Source organism: Mobula birostris, chromosome 2, assembly GCF_030028105.1.
Source record: "Mobula birostris isolate sMobBir1 chromosome 2, sMobBir1.hap1, whole genome shotgun sequence".
NCBI lineage: Eukaryota > Metazoa > Chordata > Chondrichthyes > Myliobatiformes > Myliobatidae > Mobula > Mobula birostris.
The window spans coordinates 191,182,834-191,204,209 of NC_092371.1; the positions used below are offsets into that span (position 1 = coordinate 191,182,834).

A 21,376-nucleotide genomic window follows, 5' to 3' on the forward strand; every position below is an offset into this window, starting at 1 on the left:
CAAGGAAATACCACAGAATACTGTGGAGGGTTTTTTTTTCAGTTTTCAGTTTTTGGTTTATTGGTGTACATGCCATTCATTGTAGCATAGAATGAACCCCTCAACGTCCCACTCCTTTTCTTCTCTTGTTGTTAATTTCTTTTCCCTAACCCCTCCTAACCAACAGCAGCCTATGTTTTGGTAACGTTTCACTGCTTACCATATTGGGGGGGTGCAGAGGTGCATTTCTCTCTGGGTGCACTCTTTCCAAGACTAGACGCCAAGTCCTCAAGAGGCACGTTTCCAATAGCGACGGTAAACAAGCCGCAGCGTCCCGGGTAGCGCGCTCGCCGCCTTGCCCACACCTGAATGCAGCGGCGCGTCGCCAGGAGCCGGAGGATTTCCTTCGTCCCGGATTCTCTGGAGCCGGCGGCGATGGGAAGGTCCTTTTGAAGATCAGGAGGATCTGAAATCACGGCTGCCCATTCCCTTCCCGCCTGGGCTCGTCCTGTTGCCGGCAGGATGGCTGTATTCAACAGGACCACTTCGGCTGGCTACCGCTTGGCGGACCGACAGACGGTCGGTGCCTTGGGTCCATACGGCAAGCGGGGAGATAGCGTCCACTTAGCTCCAGCCAAGGCAGAACAGATAGAAGACCTGGATGTGGTGAGAAACGATCAAGTTTGGAGAGAGTTCGTGAGAACGGAGCGCCAAGGAGTCCAGCAGTGGTGAGTCTTTTCTATCAACTTTCTCGCTGAACCTAAGTTTTGTACAGGTTACTGGTCTGGACTTTGACTTGCAAAACCGCTGCTAGTGGTAGGTGGGATTTCCCGCGGATATGCCGCTCTTCCTTGCTAATCGCTGACTGTTTTCTGGATACTGGTAACGGAGCATTTCCCGAAGCCTAGTTCATGATGTGCAGTATTCTCGACTTCTGAAAAACCTAGACCGCCAATCATAAATACAAGTTATTCTACAGATGCGGGAAATTTTGAAGAATGTTATCTTGGGAATCATCATTGACTAGACTGCATCAGCCACATTGGTGCGGTGGTTATCAGAAGAGTGATAAATCGTGAATGACTCGCATTCTAACACCTCAAAGACATTTCACCATCCACTTGTTTGGATTAATGCTGTGCCAACAGCTTTCAAGGAACTGGACAAACATCCTAGACATTGCAGCGTTTTTGCTTGGAGCCCCATTCACCTTTAACCACGAGTGCACAGTGAGCGCAGTGTACGAAATACACTACAATTACATACGCAAGTTACCAGTACAGCACCTCCTAAACGTGCAAGCTCTACTATCAAAACAGATGAGGACAGAAGGTGCACGGGAACACCATCTATAGGTTCTACTTGAAGGCGCGCCATACACCATCGTGACTTGAAAATGTATCACAAAACTCTGGAACTCCCGACGCCGCAACACTTCCTCCTGACGGACTGCAGCGGTTCAAAAGAGTAGTGACTCGCCGCTACCTCTTGAGTATTAGGAATGAGTAATAGAATATTGGCCTTGAGCTTTAAAAGTGATGCCAAGATCAAAAGTGAATTTAAAAATACGCTATTTTGAATGGAGGTTGTAGGGCTGTAAGGATTAATGGTAAAAATAACGTACTGTCTGTTACATTTTAATATTATGGTTGTAAAAGCTTTTTGGTTATTGATAAGTCTTTAATGTACTTTTAATTGGTCATTCTTAAATTTTAAGAATATTAAAAGTGATACAATAATTTCACTGTAGTATTAGTTTTTAAATGTCTCTAACTTTCAAAGTCTTTCAGAAACGTTGAAGAACTTTGGCTGGAATGAGGAACAGCAAAGCATCAGTTTAAGTCTCTCATTGGTTTTCAGAAGGGGATTGTGGGCAGGTTTGTTCTGATCTGCTCAATTCCCTCTTTATGTCTTTTGAGGTCTGATTACTGCTGAGGGCTCATCACTTGGCTGCAAAACCATCTGGGCCGATGAAATCTCTTTTCTGAATCTAGAGTTCCAGGGACTAGGAAACCCAGGACATCAGCAGCAGACCCCACTCAGAAAATCTGAGCCTTTTAAATATTATTACAAATTCTTTTTTGAAAGAAAAAAACCATTGCGATGGATATCTTTATTTGCTTCTTTCCAGAAGAGAAGATTCATACAGCTAGGTAGAGCATTATGCCACTTCTGTGGTAGAACTATATACAATGAGGAATGTAGGAGGAAGAGCAGACCATTTAGTCCCCCTAGACTGTTTCTCCACCCTGTAATATTGTGCTGATCTGTGATATAATTGCACATGCCTAACATTCCAATTTTCCTCAGAATGAAAAAGGATCTAGTGCTTTCTCGGTGTATATGACAAATAAACTCTTCTCAAACTTCTAGCTTCCACAGTTTATTCATTCCCTCATAATATTTGTCAAAAAATTATCAGTATCAGAACCGAAGTTAATAGTTCACCTAGTACTCATTGCTTTTTGCAAAAGAGAGTTCAGAATTGTACAGTATCTTGTACATCAGATTTTTCAAACTTCACTTCTGAAAGCTCAGCTCCAATATTTAGACAGCTGTACACTAACAAAAATAGTTTACATCTATCCCCTTGTTATATCTTGATATCTTAATAACCTGCAATTATATCACTTTTTAAATTCCAGGGAAGGCATTCCTGACTTTTGTTGTCTCTCTGAAAAGTTTATCTTGGATTCCTATTCCACTTCTCTCTACAGCAGATCTGCAAGTTTTGCCTTTCCAGTCTGACTGTTCTGCTACAGTGCAAGCTACCAAATCATTTTACTATCTGTGCAACACTGACCCAAAATGATTGAAAAGAAAGTAAATAATTAAACACAGTGCTTCATAAAGCACGTTTCAGACTATCTTTTTGGCATCATGATTCCTCTCTGCCCTCCTGCACGTATATATGAATCAACTGGCAAATAACACAGATTCAGAGCAAGAAGGCTGCGAGTGAATGGCCGATTTTTCGGAGCAAAGGGAGTTTTTTTACTACTCATGGTAAAAGAGAGGCGAGACTACGCAGGCACGTGACATCAGCCAGTAGAGCGCGAAAGGTTTAAAAAGAAGACTGCCATATCCAGCGAGCAGCAGAGTGATAGGGCTTTGGCTCAATGGGCTTAGGCGGTAACGGGACGAGGCGAGGTAGCCTGTGTTACTTGCGGAAAGGAGGAAGTAGGGTGAGTAAGGCCAGTTTCCTGTGCTCAGTATCAGATGTGGGAGGTCCTGGAGTCTCCCAGCCTCCCGGACGGCCATACCTGCACTAGGTGTGTGGAACTGCAGCTCCTAAGGGACCGAATTAAGGAACTGGAGATGTAGCTCGATGACCTTTGCCTGGTCAGGGAGAGCAAGGAGGTGATAGAAAGGAGTTATAGGCAGGTGGTTGCACCGGGGCCACGGGAGACAGACAAGCGGGTAACAGTCAGGAGGGGGAAGGGGAAGAGTCAGGTACTAGAGAGTACCCCTGTGACTGTAGCCCTTGGCAATAGGTACTCCTGTTTGAGTTCTGTTGGGGGGGGGACAGCCTACCTGGGGGAAATTATAGTGGCCATGCCTCTGGCACAGAGTCTGGCCCTGTGGCTCAGAAGGGTAGGGAAAGGAAGAGGATGGCAGCAGTGATAGGGGACTCTATAGTTAGGGGGTCAGACAGGCAATTCCGTGGATGCAGGAAAGAAACTCGAATGGTTGTTTGCCTCCCAGGTGCCAGGGTCCGGGATGTTTCAGATCCCGTCCAAGATATCCTGCAGTGGGAGGGAGAACAGCCAGAGGTCGTGGTACATATTGGTACCAATGACATAGTTAGGAAAAGGGAAGAGGTCCTGAAAAAAGACTACAGGGAGTTAGGAAGGAAGTTAAGAAACAGGACCGCAAAGGTAGTAATCTCGGGATTACTGCCTGTGCCACGCGACAGTGAGAATAGGAATAGAATGAGGTGAAGGATAAATGTGTGGCTGAGGGATTGGAGCAGGGGGCAGGAATTCAGATTTCTGGATCATTGGGATCTCTTTTGGGGCAGGTGTGACCTGTACAAAAAGGACGGGTTGCACTTGAATCCCAGGGGGACCAATATCCTGGCGGGGAGGTTTGTTGAGGCTACTGGGGAGAGTTTAAACTAGAATTGTTTTGGGGGTGGGAACCGATCTGAAGAGACTGGGGAAGAGGAGGTAGTCTCACAAATAGAGAAAGCTTGTGGACAGTGCGAGAGGGAGGATAGGCAGGTGATAGAGAAGGGATGCGCTCAGACCGAAGGTTTGAGATGTGTCTATTTTAACCCAAGGAGTGTTGTGAACAAAGTGGAGGAGCTTAGAGCGTGAATCAGTACTTGGAGCTATGATGTGGTGGCCATTACAGAGACTTGGATGGCTCAGGGACAGGAATGGTTACTTCAAGTGCCGGGTTTTAGACGTTTCAGAAAGGACAGGGAAGGAGGCAAAAGAGGTGGGGTTGTGGCACTGTTGATCAGAGATAGTGTCACGGCTGCAGAAAAGGTGGATGCCATGGAGGGATTGTCTACGGAGTCTCTGTGGGTGGAGGTTAGGAACAGGAAGGGGTCAATAACTTTACTGATCCTGGAAAGGTGTAATAATAACAGAGTTGTCATGATGGGAGATTTTAATTTTCCAAATATCAATTGGCATCTCCCTAGAGCAAGGGGTTTCGATGGGATGGAGTTTGTTAGGTGTGTTCAGGAAGGTCTCTTGACACAATATGTAGATAAGCCTACAAGCGGAGAGGCTGTACTTGATTTGGTATTGGGAAATGAACCTGGTCAGGTGTCAGACATCCGAGTGGGAGAGCATTCTGGAGATAGTGATCATAATTCTAGCTCCTTTCCAATAGCATTGGAGAGAGATGGGAACAGACTAGTTAGGAAGGCGTTTAATTGGAGTAAGGGGAATTATGAGGCTATCAGGCAGGAAATTGGAGGCTTAAGTTGGAAACAAATGTTCTCAGGGAAAGGTACGGAAGAAATGTGGCAAATATTCAGGTGATATTTGTGTAGAGGTCTGCATAAGTACATTCCAATGAGACAGGGAAGTTATGGTAGGGTACAGGAACCATGGTGTACAAAGGCTGTAATAAATCCAGTCAAGAAGAAAAGAAATCTTACAAAAGGTTCAGAGAGCTAGGTAATGTTAGAGATCTAGAAGATTATAAGGCTAACAGGAAGGAGCTTAAGAAGGAAATTAGGAGAGTCAGAAAGGGCCATGAGAATGTCTTGGCGGGCAGGATGAAGGAAAACCCCAAGGCATGAAGAGCAAGAGGATAAGACATGAAAGAATAGGACCTATCAGGTGTGACAGTGGGAAAGTGTGTATGGAACCGGAGGAGATGGCAGAGGTACTTAATGAATACTTCAGGATTCACTACAGAAAAAGATCTTGGTGATTGTAGTGATGACTTGAAGCAGACTAATAAGCTGGAGCATGTAGATATTAGAAAAAAGGATGTGCTGGAGCTTTTGGAAAGCATCAAGTTGGATAAGTCACCGGGACCAGATGAGATGTACCCCAGGCTACTGTGGGAGGTGAGGGAGGAGATGCTGAGCCTCTGGCGATGATCTTCGCATCATCAATGGGGACAGGAGAGGTTCTGGAGGATTGGAGGGATGCGGATGTTGGTCCTTTATTCAAGAAAGAGAGTAGAGATAGCCCAGGAAATTATAGACCAGTGAGTCTTACCTCAGTGGTTGGTAAGTTGATGGAGAAGGTCCTGAGAGGCAGGATTTATGAACATTTGGAGAGGTATAATATGATTAGGAGTAGTCAGCATGGCTTTGTCAAGGGCAGGTCATGCCTTACAAGCCTGATTGAATTTCTTGAGGATGTGACTAAACACTTTGATGAAGGAAGAGCAGTAGATGTAGTGTATATGGATTTCAGCAAGGCATTTGATGAGATACCCCATGCAAGGCTTATTGAGAAAGTAAAGAAGCATGGTATCCAAGGGGACATTGCTTTGTGGATCCAGAACTGGTTTGCCCACAGAAGGCAAAGAGTGGTTGTAAAGGGTCATATTCTGCATGGAGGTCCGTCACCAGTGGAATGCCTCAGGGATCTGTTCTGGGACCCTTACTCTTCATGATTTTTATAAGTGACCTGGATGAGGAAGTGGAGGGATGGGTTAGTAAGTTTGCTGATGACACAAAAGTTGGCGGTGTTGTGTACAGTGTGGAGGGCTGTCAGAGGTTACAGCAGGACATTGATAGGATGCAAAACTGGGCTGATAAGTGGCAGATGGTGTTCAACCCAGATAAGTGTGAAGTGGTTCATTTTGGTAGGTCAAATATGATGGCAGAATATAGTATTAATATTAAGACTCTTGGCAGTGTGGAGGATCAGAGGGATCTTGGGGTCCGAGTCCATAGGACACTCAAAGCAGCTGCACAGGTTGACTCTGTAGTTAACAAGGCATACGGTGTATTGGCCTTCATCAATTGTGGAATTGAATTTAGGAGCCAAGAGGTAATGTTGCAGCTATTTCGGACCCTGGTCAGACCCCACTTGGAGTACCGTGCTCAGTTCTGGTCGCCTCACTACAGGAAGGATGTGGAAACCATAGAAAGGGTGCAGAGGAAACTTACAAGGATGTTGCCTGGATTGGGGAGCATGCCTTGTGAGGATAGGTTGAGTAAACTCGGCCTTTTCTCCTTGGAGCGACGGAGGATGAGAGGTGACCTGATAGAGGTGTATAAGATGATGAGAGGCATTGATCGTGTGGATAGTCAGAGGCTTTTTCCCAGGGCTGAAATGTTTGCCACAAGAGGACACAGGTTAAAGATGCTGGGGAGTAGGTACAGAGGAGATGTCAAGGTTAAGTTTTTTACTAAGAGAGTGGTGAGTGCGTGGAATGGGCTGCCGGCAACGGTGGTGGAGGCGGATACGATAGGGTCTTTTAAGAGATGTTTAGATAGGTACATGGAACTTAGTAAAATGGTGGGCTATAGGTAAGCCTAGTAATTTCTAAGGTAGGGACATGTTTGGTACAACTCTGTGGGCCGAAGGGCCTGTGTTGTGCTGTAGGTTTTCTATGTTTCTAAAATAATCCAGGAAATTCTCTGATTCCAAAACCAATTGAACAAGTTCAAAAATGCAGTAGTGATCAGAAGCTATGCCACTGATATTCGAGCTACCTTTTGTACATGGTCAAACTGGTCACAATTCAGAACTCATTCAGCTGCTTTTTAATGTTTGCTGTTAACTCACATCCAGTGCATATGTCTGTCATGTCACGTTTTCAAATTTTACCCCTTCAAAGATCTTAATAATTGTAACTCCATTCTAGCGTGCATGTTGATGTAATTGATACCTACGTACCTGGATAAAGTAGTGGCACTGCTCCCACTGCAAACCCTTGTTCTGCAGGAATGATTGATGGGAATCTAGATTTAAAATGATGGTGAGTGACTATGTGAATTCTAATGTGTACTCCTCACATATTTGTTCTGGTGAGACCCTGCATGGAGCATGTGAAATATTTTATGAAGTGTGTGATTAAATTCCTGATAAGTACTTTTGGCAGAGTGGATATCACTTTCTGAATACAAACCTGTAAAGCCTCGCCTCATGTATCAAGTACATTGCTCAGTAATATAGATGGATTATAGGCCATAAATCCACATGATCCAATATCAACATAGCTTTGTTGGTGAACACTGCAGTTCAGGTGTTTCTTTTGTTTATCTACTTAATACATAACTTATTTTCATCATGCAATGAGCACAAAGTAGTGTTTTCATAGTAGACTTATTCATTCTGGTAACAACACCTCAGTGTCCTCTTTGTGTTATTACTATATGATATCATTCAGCTTTACAATTGATTCATGCCTCCAATTATGTAATTATTCCTTGCTCTGGTTTGTTGTATGGGTTCCTATTATTTGGTAAATTAAATCTAAGAGAACACATAATCTTTAGTTTATTGCAAATTATTGTACTTTGTGCAATTATCAATTCTGTTACTTGGATATCATTGATGCAGACTTTATATTAGCTTTCTGTTTTTGATGATAAGCTAATGTCTGAAAGAAACTTCAAAGAATGTGTGTTTTATTAAACACAGTGATGCTCTCAGCATGCCTTGTTGTCTATTTAACTGGCCTCTGAATAAATCTTTCACCCTTTGCCTTACCAGGGAAAATAAGTGGAGTTTTCTTAAAGATTATGACGCTAAGGTAAGAACTCTAATTAGTGTATGATATGTGTAGTATTGAACAGGACAGGTTTTCAATTATTTTTCCAGAGATCTGCCTCTGTAATTCCATTTTACAACATTTTTGCCTTGATGAGATATTCCCGTTTATGAAGAAAATGCATTGTGTTTCATGCAATATAATACAAACATATTTAAATCTACTTTCAATCATGTGCAATGTTTTCATCCAGATATAGTGTGACTTTTAACCCCAGAATAAGTTTCAAATACATTTTTGAACCAGAATTGCATTGCTATAACAAAATGAATTGAAATTTAGATTTTTAAGTTGTGGGGGGTGTCAGTAAAGAGACGATTGCACAGACCGCTTAGGATTTTTACCAACGGGGCAACATCAAGGCAAGTATTGTGGATTAAGGCATCGCAGAAGTAAAAAATGTCGATCAGAGAGGAGTTAATTTCAATGGGGTAACAAGAGAGCAAATTAAACCTTAGCAAAACCTTGGAATCAAACCTTAGCAAAACTCTAATTGAACAAAGAGAGGTATTTAACATTTCAGGAGGCGATATTTCCCTCTCGGTCTATGTATATTCCCGTAAGGAAACCAAGACAGAACTCCCAATAAGATCGAAGTAATAGAGATGCAGCAGAGCTGTAAAAAAAATTAAGAACCAGACAAATACAGAAATTTCAGAGATGGAGTGAAAAAGGAAATAACAGAAGCCAAATAAAGAATATAAAAGAATATTAGGCAACAAACATTAAAGTGAATCTAAAATAGTCTGTGGGCTTTTAATAGAAGACGAGGGTTTTAAAATTAGTGGTGACATTGATCTGACACAATAAAGGAAGACAGAGACTATGACTGAGATAATAAGACAAGTATTGTGGATTAAGACATCGCAGAAGTAAAAAATGTCGATTAGAGAAGAGCTAATTTAACTACTTTACTACTTTATATTAGTATTAACCAATGAAAAAGATTATGCTGAGGTTTCAGCAAAGGAAAATATGGTCTAGATGGGCTAAGAATGAATTTTTAAAAAGACGCTCTAGAAAGCTGAGCAATATTTAAAGCAGATAGATCACCAAGTCCAGGTGAATTGCATTTTGCTGCCCCATATGGAGAAGTAAATCTATGGGGTCCCTGCTTTAAGGTTCTCCAAGTAACGTCTAACTATTAACCATAAGACCATAAGACAAAGGAGCAGAAGTCGGCCATTCGGCCTATCGAGTCTGCTCCGCCATTTTATCATGAGCTGATTCATTCTCCCATTTAGTCCCACTCCCCCGCCTTCTCACCATAACCTTTGATGCCCTGGCTACTCAGATAACTATCAATCTCTGCCTTAAATATACCCAATGACTTGGCCTCCACTACCACCCATGGCAACAAATTCCATAGATTCACCACCCTCTGGCAGGAAAATTTTGTTCGCATCTCTGTTTTGAATGGGCACCCTTCAATCCTTAAGTCATGCCCTCTCGTACTACCACATCATGGGAAACAACTTTGCCACATCCGCTCTGTCCATGCCTTTCAACATTCGAAATATTTCTATGAGGTCCCCCCTTATTCTTCTAAATTCCAAGGAATACAGTCCAAGAGCGGACAAATTTTCCTCATATGTTAACCCTCTCATTCCTGGAATCATTCTAGTGAATCTTCTCTGTACCCTCTCCAATGTCAGCCCATCCTTTCTTAAATAAGGAGACCAAAACTGCCCACAGTAGTCCAAGTGAGGTCTCACCAGCGCCTTATAGAGCCTCAACATCACATCCCTGCTCCTATACTCTATTCCTCTAGAAATGAATGCCAACATTGCATTCGCCTTCTTCACCACCGACTCAACCTGGAGGTTAACCTTAAGGGTATCCTGTACGAGGACTCCCAAGTCCCGTTGCATCTCAGAACTTTGAATTCTCTCCCCATTTAAATAATAGTCTGCCCGTTTATTTCTTCTGCCAAAGTGCATAACCATACACTTTCCAACATTGTATTTCATTTGCCACTTCTTTGCCCATTTTTCCAATCTATCCAAGTCCCTCTGCAGACTCTCTGTTTCCTCAGCACTACCAGCCCCTCCACCTATCTTCATATCATCAGCAAACTTAGCTACAAAGCCATCTATTCCATAATCCAAATCGTTGATGTACAACGTAAAAAGAAGCTGCCCCAACACGGACCCCTGTGGAACACCACTGGTAACCGTCAGCCAACCAGAATAGGATCCCTTTATTCCCACTCTCTGTTTCCTGCCAATCAGCCAACGCCCTATCCATGTATGTAACTTTCCCGTAATTCCATGGGCTTTTATCTTGTTAAGTAGCCTGATGTGTGGCACCTTGTCAAAGGCCTTCTGAAAATCCAAATATACAACATCCACTACATCTCCCTTGTCTAGCCTACTTGTAATTCCCTCAAAAAATTGTAATAGGTTTGTCAGTCAGGATTTTCTTTTAAGGAAACCATGCTGATTTCTGCCTACCTTGTCATTTGCATCCAGGTACTCCGTAACCTCATCCTTGACAATCGGCTCCAACAACCTCCCAACCACCTATGTCAAGCTAACAGGTCTATAATTTCCTTTTTGCTTCCTTGCCCCCTTCTTAAATAGCGGAGTGACATTTACAATCTTCCAGTCCTCCAGAACCATACCAGAATCTATCGACTTTTGAAAGATCATCACTAATGCCTCTGCAATCTCCACAGCTACTTCCTTCAGAATATGAGGGTGCATTCCATCTGGTCCGGGAGATTTATCTACCTTTAGACTATTCAGCTTCCTGAGTACTTTCTCTGTCATAATTGTGACTGCGCACACTTCTCTTCCCTGCCACCCTTGAGTGTCCGGTATACTGCTGATGTCTTCTTCAGTGAAGATTGATGCAAAATACTCATTCAGTTCCTCCGCCATCTCCTTATCTCCCATTACAATTTCTCCAGCATCATTTTCTATCGGTCCTATATCTACTCTCACCTGTCTTTTACTCTTTATATACTTGAAAAATCTTTTAGTATCCTCTTTGATATTATTTGCTAGCTTCCTTTCATAGTTCATCTTTTCCCTCTTAATGACCTTCTTAGTTTTCTTTTGTAAGCTTTTAAAAACTTCCCAATCCTCTGTCTTCCCACTAATTTTTGCTTCCTTGTATGCCCTCTCCTTTGCTTTAACTTTGGCTTTGACTTCTCTTGTCAACCACGGTTGCATCCTTTTCCCATTCAAAAATTTCTTCTTTTTTGGAATATACCTGTCTTGCACCTTCCTCACTTCTTGCATAAACTCCAGCCACTGCTGCTCTGCCGTCTTTCCCGCCAGTGTCCCTTTCCAGTCAACTTTGGCCAGTTCCTCTCTCATGCCACTATAATTTCCTTTACTCCACTGAAATACCCACACATCAGATTTTGGCTTCTTTTTTTCAAATTTCACAGTGAACTCAATCATGTTATGATCACTGTCTCCTAAGGGTTCCTTCACCTCAATCTCTCTAATCACCTCCAGTTCATTACACAATACCCAATCCAGTACAGCCGATCCCCTAGTGGGCTCAACAACAAGCTGTTCTAAAAAGCCACCTCACAGACATTCTACAAATTCTCTCTCTTGAGATCCAGTGCATACCTGATTTTCCCAATCCATTCGCATGTTAAAACCCCCACAATTATCATAACACTGCCCTTCTGACAAGCCTTTTCTATTTCCTGTTGCAATTTGTAGCCCACATCACTGCAGCTGTTTGGAGGCCTGTATATAACTGCCATCAGGGTCCTTTTACCCCGCGATTTCTTAGCTCAACTCATAAAGATTCTGCACCTTCCGATCCTATATCACCTCTTTCTAATGATTTAATATCATTTCTTACCAATAAAGCTACACCTCCCCCTCTGCCTACTTTCCTATCCTTCCAATACACCGTGGATCCTTGGACGTTCAGCTCCCAGAGACATGCATCCTTTAGCCACGTCTCAGTGATGACCACAATATCATACCTGCCAATCTGTAGCTGTATGACAAGATCATCCACCTTATTCCTTATGCTGCATGCATTTAAGTATAACACCTTAAGACCAGTATCTGGTACTTTTTACTTTGATTTCACTGCAACTTTATTGCACTTCAACTCACCCCAATGGCTACACATTTGCCCCATCACCTGCCTGTCTTTCCTGACATCTTTACTGCTCACTATCTTAGATTTATTTCTGTTTTCCCCTTCCTCCGCTCTATCATTCCAGTTCCCATCTCCCTGCCAAGTTAGTTTAAACCCTCCCTAACAGCTCTATTAAACCTTCCTGCCAGGATATTGGTCCCCTTCGGGTTCAGGTGTAACCAGTCCATTTTGAACAGGTCATACTTCCCCCAGAAGAGATCCCTATGATCTAAGAATCTGAAGCCCTGCCCCCTGCACTAGTCTCTCAGCCACGCATTCATCTGCCTGATCCTACTATTCTTGCCCTCGCTAGCACGTGGCACAGGTAGCAATCCCGAGATTACTACCCTGGAGGTCCTGCTTCTCAGCTTCCTTCCTGACTCCCGGAAATCTCTCTTCAAGACCTCCTCCCTTCTCCTATCTATGTCATTGGTACCAAGATGTACCAAGACAACTGGCTGCTCGCCCTCTCCCTTCAGAATATTTTGGACCTGATCCAAGACATCCTGTACCCCGGCACCTGGGAGGCAACACACCATGCGGGTATCTCTATCAGGCTCACAGAATCTCCTGTCCGTTCCCGACTATGGAATCCCCTATGACTACCGCATTCCCCTTCTCCCTCCTTCCCTCCTGCACAACAGCGCCAGGCCATTTTGTCACTTTGTTCAATATTTAAATTCTCCATTGTTTCCTTGTGCATATTGGAGTGAGACTGTCTACATAAAGATTTTCTTGCTGAATTCCATAAGACTAAGCAAGATTCAAATTACATATATGTTCAACTTAAATGTAATAATATTTGTCCGTCTTTAACAGTGGTGTTTTTTAATGTAATTTTGAAAGTTTTTGTGCAAAATATTATACAGCAAACGTGTAGTGAGATGCATCTGTACCTTTGATGGAATCTTAGTCTTCCAAGCTCAGGCCAACACCTGTAAGAGAGAGATATAGACTGTAAACCACAAGAAGTTCTGTCTGCTTACAGGTTGGAATGACCCTGGAGCACTAAAATTAAGAGCTGGAGTAATGCTCATAGCCATTGTAACCATGGACCCCAGATGCTACAGAAAGTTAAGACTACTATTCCAAACAAGTACAGGCTTCAGTGTTTATACTCTAAGACAAGTTAGCAAATGTAAATTGCCTGTTGGGTAGAGATGGTGCCCTGCAAATAGCCATATTCACTAAGTTGCCTTTGGAAAGGTCCTTTGACCCATTATATCCACATCTCTCATCTACAAATCCCAATTTTGCTCCTGCAACTTTATATAAGATATCCAATGTAAAATATATACTTATTATTTTTTATCAAATACATAGTATTAGTGTAGGAAAAATCAATGATTGGATGTCTATGGACTATGGGCATTACAATTCTTAATTGCATATGCCATTCAAATGGCAAGGAGGACCACATTAGCATTATTAAAATGACGTTGAACATACCGGTAAGGAAATTTTAAGTGGCCACTCTGTCAAAATTAACATTATTCAAAAGCAATCCTGATTTTTCATTATTGATAGCTTTCTTCTTATCAATGAATATTCTTTGTCTCACAATCATGGAGTATCCACATGCCTTTTGCAAACACATTTTCCATATCAAAAATAGCAGATGAAGTTTGAAGTACATTTATTATCAAAGTATTTATGCTATATGCAACCCTGAGATTCATCTCCTTACAGGCATCTGCAAATAAATGAAACCCAATAGAACGCATTAAAACAGAAGAAGCTGTTAACTTGTCTGGTAGTCCAAGTCCTGATCCTTCGGTACCTCTTCCTGATGATAGTGAATCAAGGATACTGTGGTATGGCTGGTAGGGATCCTCAACAATTCTTTGGGCCCTTCGTATCCAACACTGCCGGTAAATGTCACAAATGAGGGGGAAGGAGACCCAGTGACCCACTTTACAGTTTTTACTATCCTCTTGTGGCCTAGTGCCTTGCAGCTTCCGTACCACACATTGATGTAGCCAAACAGAATACTATCGATGGTGCTCCTATAGAAAGTTGTTAGAATCTGGGTGGGGAACCTTGCATGCCTCAGTCTCTTCAGAAAGTACAGATGCCACTGTGGCTCCTTCTTGACTAATGAGGTGGTGTTATGGGCCCAGGTTAGATCGTCTGTTATGTATACACCAAAGAACATTGTGTTCCTCTCTCTCAAGGACTCAAGGACTCTTCATCTCATGTTTGAGATATTTATCTAGTTCTGATTATAAATTATTATTATTTCTGTTTTCTTCTGTATTCGCAGTTTGTTGCTTTTTGCACATTGGTTGTTTGTCTGCCCTGTTGGGTGTGGTCTTTGATTCTATTATGGTTGTTGGATTTACTGAGGATGCCCGCAAAAAATGAATTTCAAGGTTGTATATAGTGATGTTTATGTACTTGGATAATAAATTGACTTTGAATTTTGAATTTTGTCTGGGGATTTTCCATCAAGAAGTCCAAGATCCAGTTACAAAAAGTGTTAAGTCCCAACAAGGACAGTTTACCCACCAGCTTCAGTGGGATAATCACGTTAAGTGACTTCTTGTACAACATTTGCAACCAGTCGTTGAAGACAATATTCATCTAAACAAGCTAAGACTTGACTTTTGGCAAAAAAAGAATGTTTGCCTCTTGGGTAGAGACAATGCCCTAAAAACAGCTGTCTTCACTTGCTGCCTTTGGAAATGCAGTGCAGTGGCAGCTACCACCTCAGAGGTCTGTTCTATTATTCTATTTCCTCCTCTTCCAGCATTGGTACAGTGTATCTATACCAGCATTTACTTTCCCTTTATCAACTTCTATGGTAAGTTACCAGAAGCCTCTTCAGTTATGTATGACTGTACAAAACTTAGCAGCTCAGTCATTGCCAGGACACTCTTCAAAATAAAAAGTCCAGTTACATTCAGATAGAACTACCTGGATATTACAGCTCATGCCACTTCAAATTCTGCGGCCTGAACACATTAAAGAAAATTGCCACCTATTCACATTAGGGGTGAACTCAGCTGAAGTTAGTGAAACTAAACTGACTACAGACTGCAGACCAGGTCATATAGATAGTCATTGATAGACTGTTTGAACAGGGGCTGTTTTGGGGCTGCATGGCTTGTTGAAAATTGAACAGACTGTAACTGGTGAAATTTTCTTACTTTACCTCTTCGTAAACATTACTTCTCATCTATCATTGCCTCCAATAAACCTTCCCTGTGATGTTTCACAACACCAGTTTGACTAGAGTTGAATCTGGATGATGGGTTGGTAAATTGGATTAGTAAGTATGATCTGGATGATGGGGTGGTAAATTGGATTAGTAAGTATGCAGATGATACTAAGATAGGTGGAGTTGTGGATAATGAAGTAGGTTTTCAAAGCTTGCAGAGAAATTTAGACCACTTAGAAGAGTGGGCTGAAAGATGGCAGATGGAGTTTAATGTTGATAAGTGTGAGGTGCTACATTTTGGTAGGACTAATCAAAATAGGAAATGCATGGTAAATGGTAGGGCATTGAAGAATGCAGTAGAACAGAGGGATCTAGGAATAATGGTGCATAGTTCCCTGAAGGTGGAATCTCATGTGGATAGGGTGGTGAAGAAAGCTTTTGGTTTGCTGGCCTTTATAAATCAGAGCATTGAGTACAGGAGTTGGGATGTAATGTGGAAAGGGTGTTCAGAAGTCTCACCACCTGGGGAAAGAAGCTGTCACCTAGCCTACACCCTTGTTTTTTTTACACCGTGATAAATTCTGCCCGATGGTTGGAAGTCAAGGAGATTGTGGGATGGATTGACGATGATGCGTGCTCTGCGAATGCAGCACCCCTGGTGTATGTCCTGGTGGGGGGGAGGAGAGACCCTCAGCAGTCCTCATAATCCATTGCAGGGTTTTGCACTCAAATGCCATGCAATTCTCGTATCAGATTCGTGGTTGTCTGTGGGAGGACTAATTTCAGGGTTATATACTGCATTCACACTTTGATGATAAATGTACTTTTGAATCATTGAGACAGCTGGTCAGGGCACTCTGAACAGTGTTCCTGTAGAATTTGATTAGAAAGGGTGTGTGGAGCCTTGTGAGCCTCAATCTCCCGAGGAAGTGGAGGTACTGCTATGCTTTCTTGACTAAAGAGATGGTGTTGAGGTACTAGGTGAAATCTTACTTAATGTGCCCTCCAAGAAACTTGGTGCTCCTGACTCTTTCCAAAGAGGAGCCTTTGACATGCTGTAGGCAGTGGTGAGCTTGCACCTACCTGAAGTCCACAATCACCTCTTTAGTTTCATCCATATTGAAGCTCAAGCTGTTGTGTTTGCACAAGACTACAAGTAGTCTGTATGCCAACTCATCATTTTTGCTGATGAGACCAACCACTGCTAGATCTAGCAGTACAGTTATGAATCCGTAGTGTGAACGGCCATGGGGGGAGGAGGGGGAGACCAGTGCTCATTGTGATGGAGCTAGAGATGTTGCTGGCAACGTGGATTGTCCGAGGTCTCTCCATCAATAAGTCCAAGATCTTGTTACAATGGGATCCTAGATAGATGTCCTTCAACTAATAAATCCTTTAAAATAACAAATCCAAATGTCCTTTTTATTCTACTTGTACGTGTAAGAAATTTACTGGGTTTTATTTAAACCTTTTGTTTTCCAGGGAGCATTAAAAATACGCGAGCCTCTACCTGAATATGTTCCTGTGTTCTCCAACAAAATCCCAAACACTACAAACCAGACTTTTGGCAGCAGGATGGACTCTCGTCTTGGTCAAGCATTAGTAAGAATGGATTATCAGCTTCAGATAGACAACCGAAAGAAAAAACTGGACAGTGAGCTTGTCCCATATTAAAAATAAAGCAGAATTTAATTTTATAAGGCAGAGCCTTGATACCAGTTCAGAGATGGGAGGGGGAAGGGAGTTTTTTGGGAATTCAGGAAACTTAAAAGGGGTTTTCCTCACCCTTCAAAACTTAAGCATAGGATTCTTTAACACTACTTCGATTTTCATCTTGCAGTCTGACAGATTGATGCCATCCAGCCAGGTAAGAAGGTCTTCAGCATTCAGGAGGCAGGGAGTAGTTATGATGTTCAGCTGAGTCAGTGGTTCTGAGATGCATTGGCAGTAAGGGCCAGTGGGAAACTGGAAGGTCAGGTTAGTGGGAGGTTATGACTGGGGAACAGTTCCCTCGGGTTTGAATGGGGAATACAGGGAAGCTAAATCAAGCAGGAAAGTGGCAAAGTAATTAAAAAGAACGTGTTGTATCCTCATCTTCCTTCTACTGCAGTGTCTTGAGAGTTGTAATACTCCTCTATCTTCAGTAAACTTTAAGAATGTGAATAAATCTAGAACATGTACTGTTGTTATAATATTGAAATTCCCCTGGAAAGTGTTGCTCCCACATTCCTGTTCAGCTCCACTTTCTCCCTCACTTAGACTGAGTGTCAATTTTATTTTTTAACATCCCACTTGCTTCTTTTGTGGGAGATTATAATTCCCATCTTAGAACCCCAAACACGAGATTCTGCAGAAACTGGAGATCTTGAACAACACACACTAAATGCTGGAGGAACCCAGCAAGGGAGACAGCATTTATGGGGGAGAGTAAACAGCCAATGTTTTGAGTCCTAATGAAGGGACTTCATCTGAAGCATCAACCGTTTATTCCCCTCCATAGATGCTGCATGACTTGCTGAGTTCCTCCAATATTTTGTGTATTATTTGGAACCTGTTTTTGTTGATTTCTGGTCTTTATTTGCACCAAGACTTTCTTTCCAACACCACAAAAATTACTCAGACTTCAAGTAGGCAAATTTTATTATCCATGTTGTTAATTAGGACTTCCTTATAATTCTCTAGTTTCATCTGATTTCTAGAAGTAAAATTGAAAATTAATTTTCAGGCCAAAATGGAAATTCTTGGATCTAACTTTGTTTTCAAGGAACTTATAAAACACCATAAGTAAATAATAACTGCTTTCACAAGGCACTGTGCTACAACAGGAAGATTTTCCTCAATACTTGCATACCAAGTACCTCTTGCATACCATACTTGCATACCAAGGACCATAAAGGCATTTGCTCACCAAATTACAGGATCCATGTGATGAAGTGAGAGTTGAAGTGGTCCATGTATAAATCGGGAGGGGGGGGGGGAAGCTGTGAGCATCAACCTAGAACTATCTTTTGCCAAACAGTTGACATTTTTGGTTTTATTAAATTTAACTCTGTCTTTTGAAGAATTAATTCCTCCAAATTTGTAATGGAATAAATGTAAATAAATAAAATATTGCAGTATTTTCTTTTTAATTGTTTGTCTATTTTCTCAGTTTCTGGCAAGGTAATTAATGTTTAAAATAACCACTTATTCATAATAAGGTATTGACTAAAAGCATTGTCTTCTCAGGTTTGATCAGAATAATTTTCTTTCCTCTGTGCCTTACATTAATTAATACATGGTTATTTAACCAATTTCTTTTGTAAGTGTAGGTGAACAGTATAAACATGGATCCAGATAAGGTGCCATTTATACCAATGTCTTTCAGATGAGGCAGAAGATTGAAAAATAAAAGTACATTATGTTTGAGGTTAAGATAGAATGTCTGACAGAGTAAAGATGGTATTATCTCTTTAGAAGGCTGTGTTTTACCTGAGCGTAGATTTAAAACTCATATCAACAAGAAAAGCACAGCTGTCGTGAGCAGAAAATTGACTTAAGTAAATGGCAAACACGTAGCCTTTCCTCAGTATTACAGCAGCTGAGTAGAAATTATCCAGGCTAAAATTGGAGTGGAAACAGTTGCAGGATTATACCTTGCAGGTATACCTGAAAAATAATCAACAGTGAGAAAAGACAAACAAATGGGTTTGCAGCCTATGAAAGTGGTCATACTTTTCCTCATCTTGAAAGATATATTTTTGAACATGAGAACATAAGAGGTGGAACTAAGAGCATGTAAAATCCCACCTTTCATCAAAATCACCTTGGACCTCCATCTACACTTCTAGATGATATCCACATCCTTTCTTAGAAGTTCCGCTTTAAGGAACTGAGCATTTGCCTCCTGAGGTACAGTGCTCCTGGATTCCACAGTCCTGTGTCATCACTTATTCTGTCTTCCTTCCCAAAGCTGTCTCCTCTCCCTCCACTTCCCTCTCCACACCCTCATTCATTCTTAACAATCTCTTTCAGAATCCCACAATCAGATCACTTTCATTCTTCTAAGTAGTAGCAAATAAAGGAAGCTTTGTCTTTAAAAGAATACTGAACAAGGTTAGATGATTCGTGTTTGCATATTGTTTAGTTAATTACTGTAACAGCAGGTGGCACTGATTGTTTAGAAAAGGAGCTGAAATACTCTCTTGGCATTGATCCATGAAACGTTGTGGAGACACAGACAACTAGGAGGCTGGAGCAGAAAAGGCAAACTGCAGGAAGAACATGACAGGTCAAGCAGCATTCTGTGGAGACAGAGATAATCAGCTTTTTAGGTGCGGACCCTTCATCAGGACTGAGAGGAAAGATAGCCGATATTTAGAATTGAGAGGGAGAGTTAAGATTATTTTCATATTCCATTGAAAATATTCATTAAAGTAACTTTTATTAGAGCTCTGGATTCCACAACCACGGGTCTTTTTGTAATCAAAATGTTTGTGAAGAGCACATTCTTCACAATTTTTGAACATCTACGACACGGCTTTTTAGAGCAGCTTGTCCTTGAGCTTGTTCAGGGAAAGGGTGTCTTAGATTGGGTGTTGTGTAATAACCCAGATCTTATTAGTTGGCTCAACGTAAAGGAACCCTCAGGAGAAAGTGATCATAGTATGATTGAATTCATACTGTAATTTGAGAGAGAGAAGCCTAAGTCACATGTATCAGTATCGCAATGGAATCAAGGAGATTACAGAGTCCTGAGAGAGGAGTTTGCCCGGGTGGATTGAAGGGGGATACTGGCACAGATGACAGCAGAACGGAGGTGGCTGAAGTGTTGGGGAATAGTTCGCAAGGTGCAGGATAGACATGTCCCACAGTAAAAGAAGCTCTCAAATGGCAGGGCTAATCAACTGTAGCTGACAAGGGAAGTTAAAGACTTCATAAAAGCCAAGGAAAGGACATATAAGGTAGAAAAAGTGAGTGGGAAGTTGAATGATTGAGAAGTTTTTAAAATCCAACAAAAGGCAACTAAAAAGCTATAAGAAGGGAAAAGATGAAACATGAGGGAAAACTAGTTGATAATCTAAAGCAGGATATTAAAAGTTTTTTCAGTTTATAAGGTGTAAAGGGGAAGAGCGAGTTGATGTTGGACCACTGGAAGATGATGCTGGGTTGAGGTAGTAATGGGGGACAAAGAAACGGCTGGTGAACTTATTAAGTACTTTGCTTCAGTCTTAACTGTGGAAAGCGCTAGCTGTATGCCAGAAGTCTGTGAGTGTCAGGGAGCAGGAGTGAGTACCATTGCTGTCACAAAGGAAAAAGTGCTAGACAAACTCAATGGTCTTAAGGTGGATAAGTCACCTGGACCAGATGGACTACATCCCAGAGTCCTGAGAGATGTTGCTGAAGAGGTAATAGATCTTTCAAAAATCACTTGATTCTGGCATGGTGGCAGAGGACTGGAAGACTGTAAATGTCACTCCACTCTTTAAGAAGGGAGGAAGACAAAGGAGAGGAAATTATAGGCCAGTTAGCCTAACTCCAGTGGCTGGGAAAGTGTTGGAGTCCATTATTAGGGATGAGGTTTTGGGGTACTTGGAGACTCATGATAAAATAAGTCAAAGTCAGCATGGTTTCTGACAAGGGAAATCTTGCCTGACAAATCTGTTAGAATTCTTCAAGGAAGTAACATGCAGGGTGGCAAAGGAGAGACAGTGGATGTCTTTTCTTAGATTTTCAGAAGGCATTTGATAAAGTGCCTTACATGAGGCTGCTTAACAAGATAAATCATATGGCATTACAAAAAAGATACTGGCATAGATAGAGGAATGGCTGACATGCAGAAGGCAGCGAGTGGGAATAAAGGGGGTATTTTCTGATTGGCTGCCAAATACTAGTGGTGTTCCTCAGGGAACAGTATTGAGGCCACTACTTTTCACATTATTT

At 41.8% G+C, this 21,376-nt stretch overlaps 1 protein-coding gene across 1 annotated transcript; it reads left to right on the forward strand.

Annotated features, from left to right (window-relative positions):
- The first annotated feature begins 316 nt into the window (after nucleotides 1–316).
- Nucleotides 317–18,266, forward strand: cimip5 (ciliary microtubule inner protein 5). Its single transcript, XM_072278559.1, has 3 exons — nucleotides 317–707; nucleotides 8,121–8,160; nucleotides 16,937–18,266. The coding sequence occupies exons 1-3, from the start codon at nucleotides 502–504 to the stop codon at nucleotides 17,126–17,128; spliced, it is 438 nt and encodes a 145-aa protein (XP_072134660.1). The 5' UTR covers nucleotides 317–501; the 3' UTR covers nucleotides 17,129–18,266.
- The last annotated feature ends 3,110 nt before the right edge of the window (nucleotides 18,267–21,376 follow it).

What these genes read in the sequence shown, in the direction of transcription:
- cimip5 (XM_072278559.1), top strand. Translation starts at nt 502, where the DNA reads ATGGCTGTATTCAACAGGACCACTTCGGCTGGCTACCGCTTGGCGGAC. An exon ending in CGCCAAGGAGTCCAGCAGTG is followed by an intron (nt 708 to 8,120) that starts GTGAGTCTTTTC and finishes TTGCCTTACCAG; the next exon opens with GGAAAATAAGTGGAGTTTTC. An exon ending in TTAAAGATTATGACGCTAAG is followed by an intron (nt 8,161 to 16,936) that starts GTAAGAACTCTA and finishes TTTGTTTTCCAG; the next exon opens with GGAGCATTAAAAATACGCGA.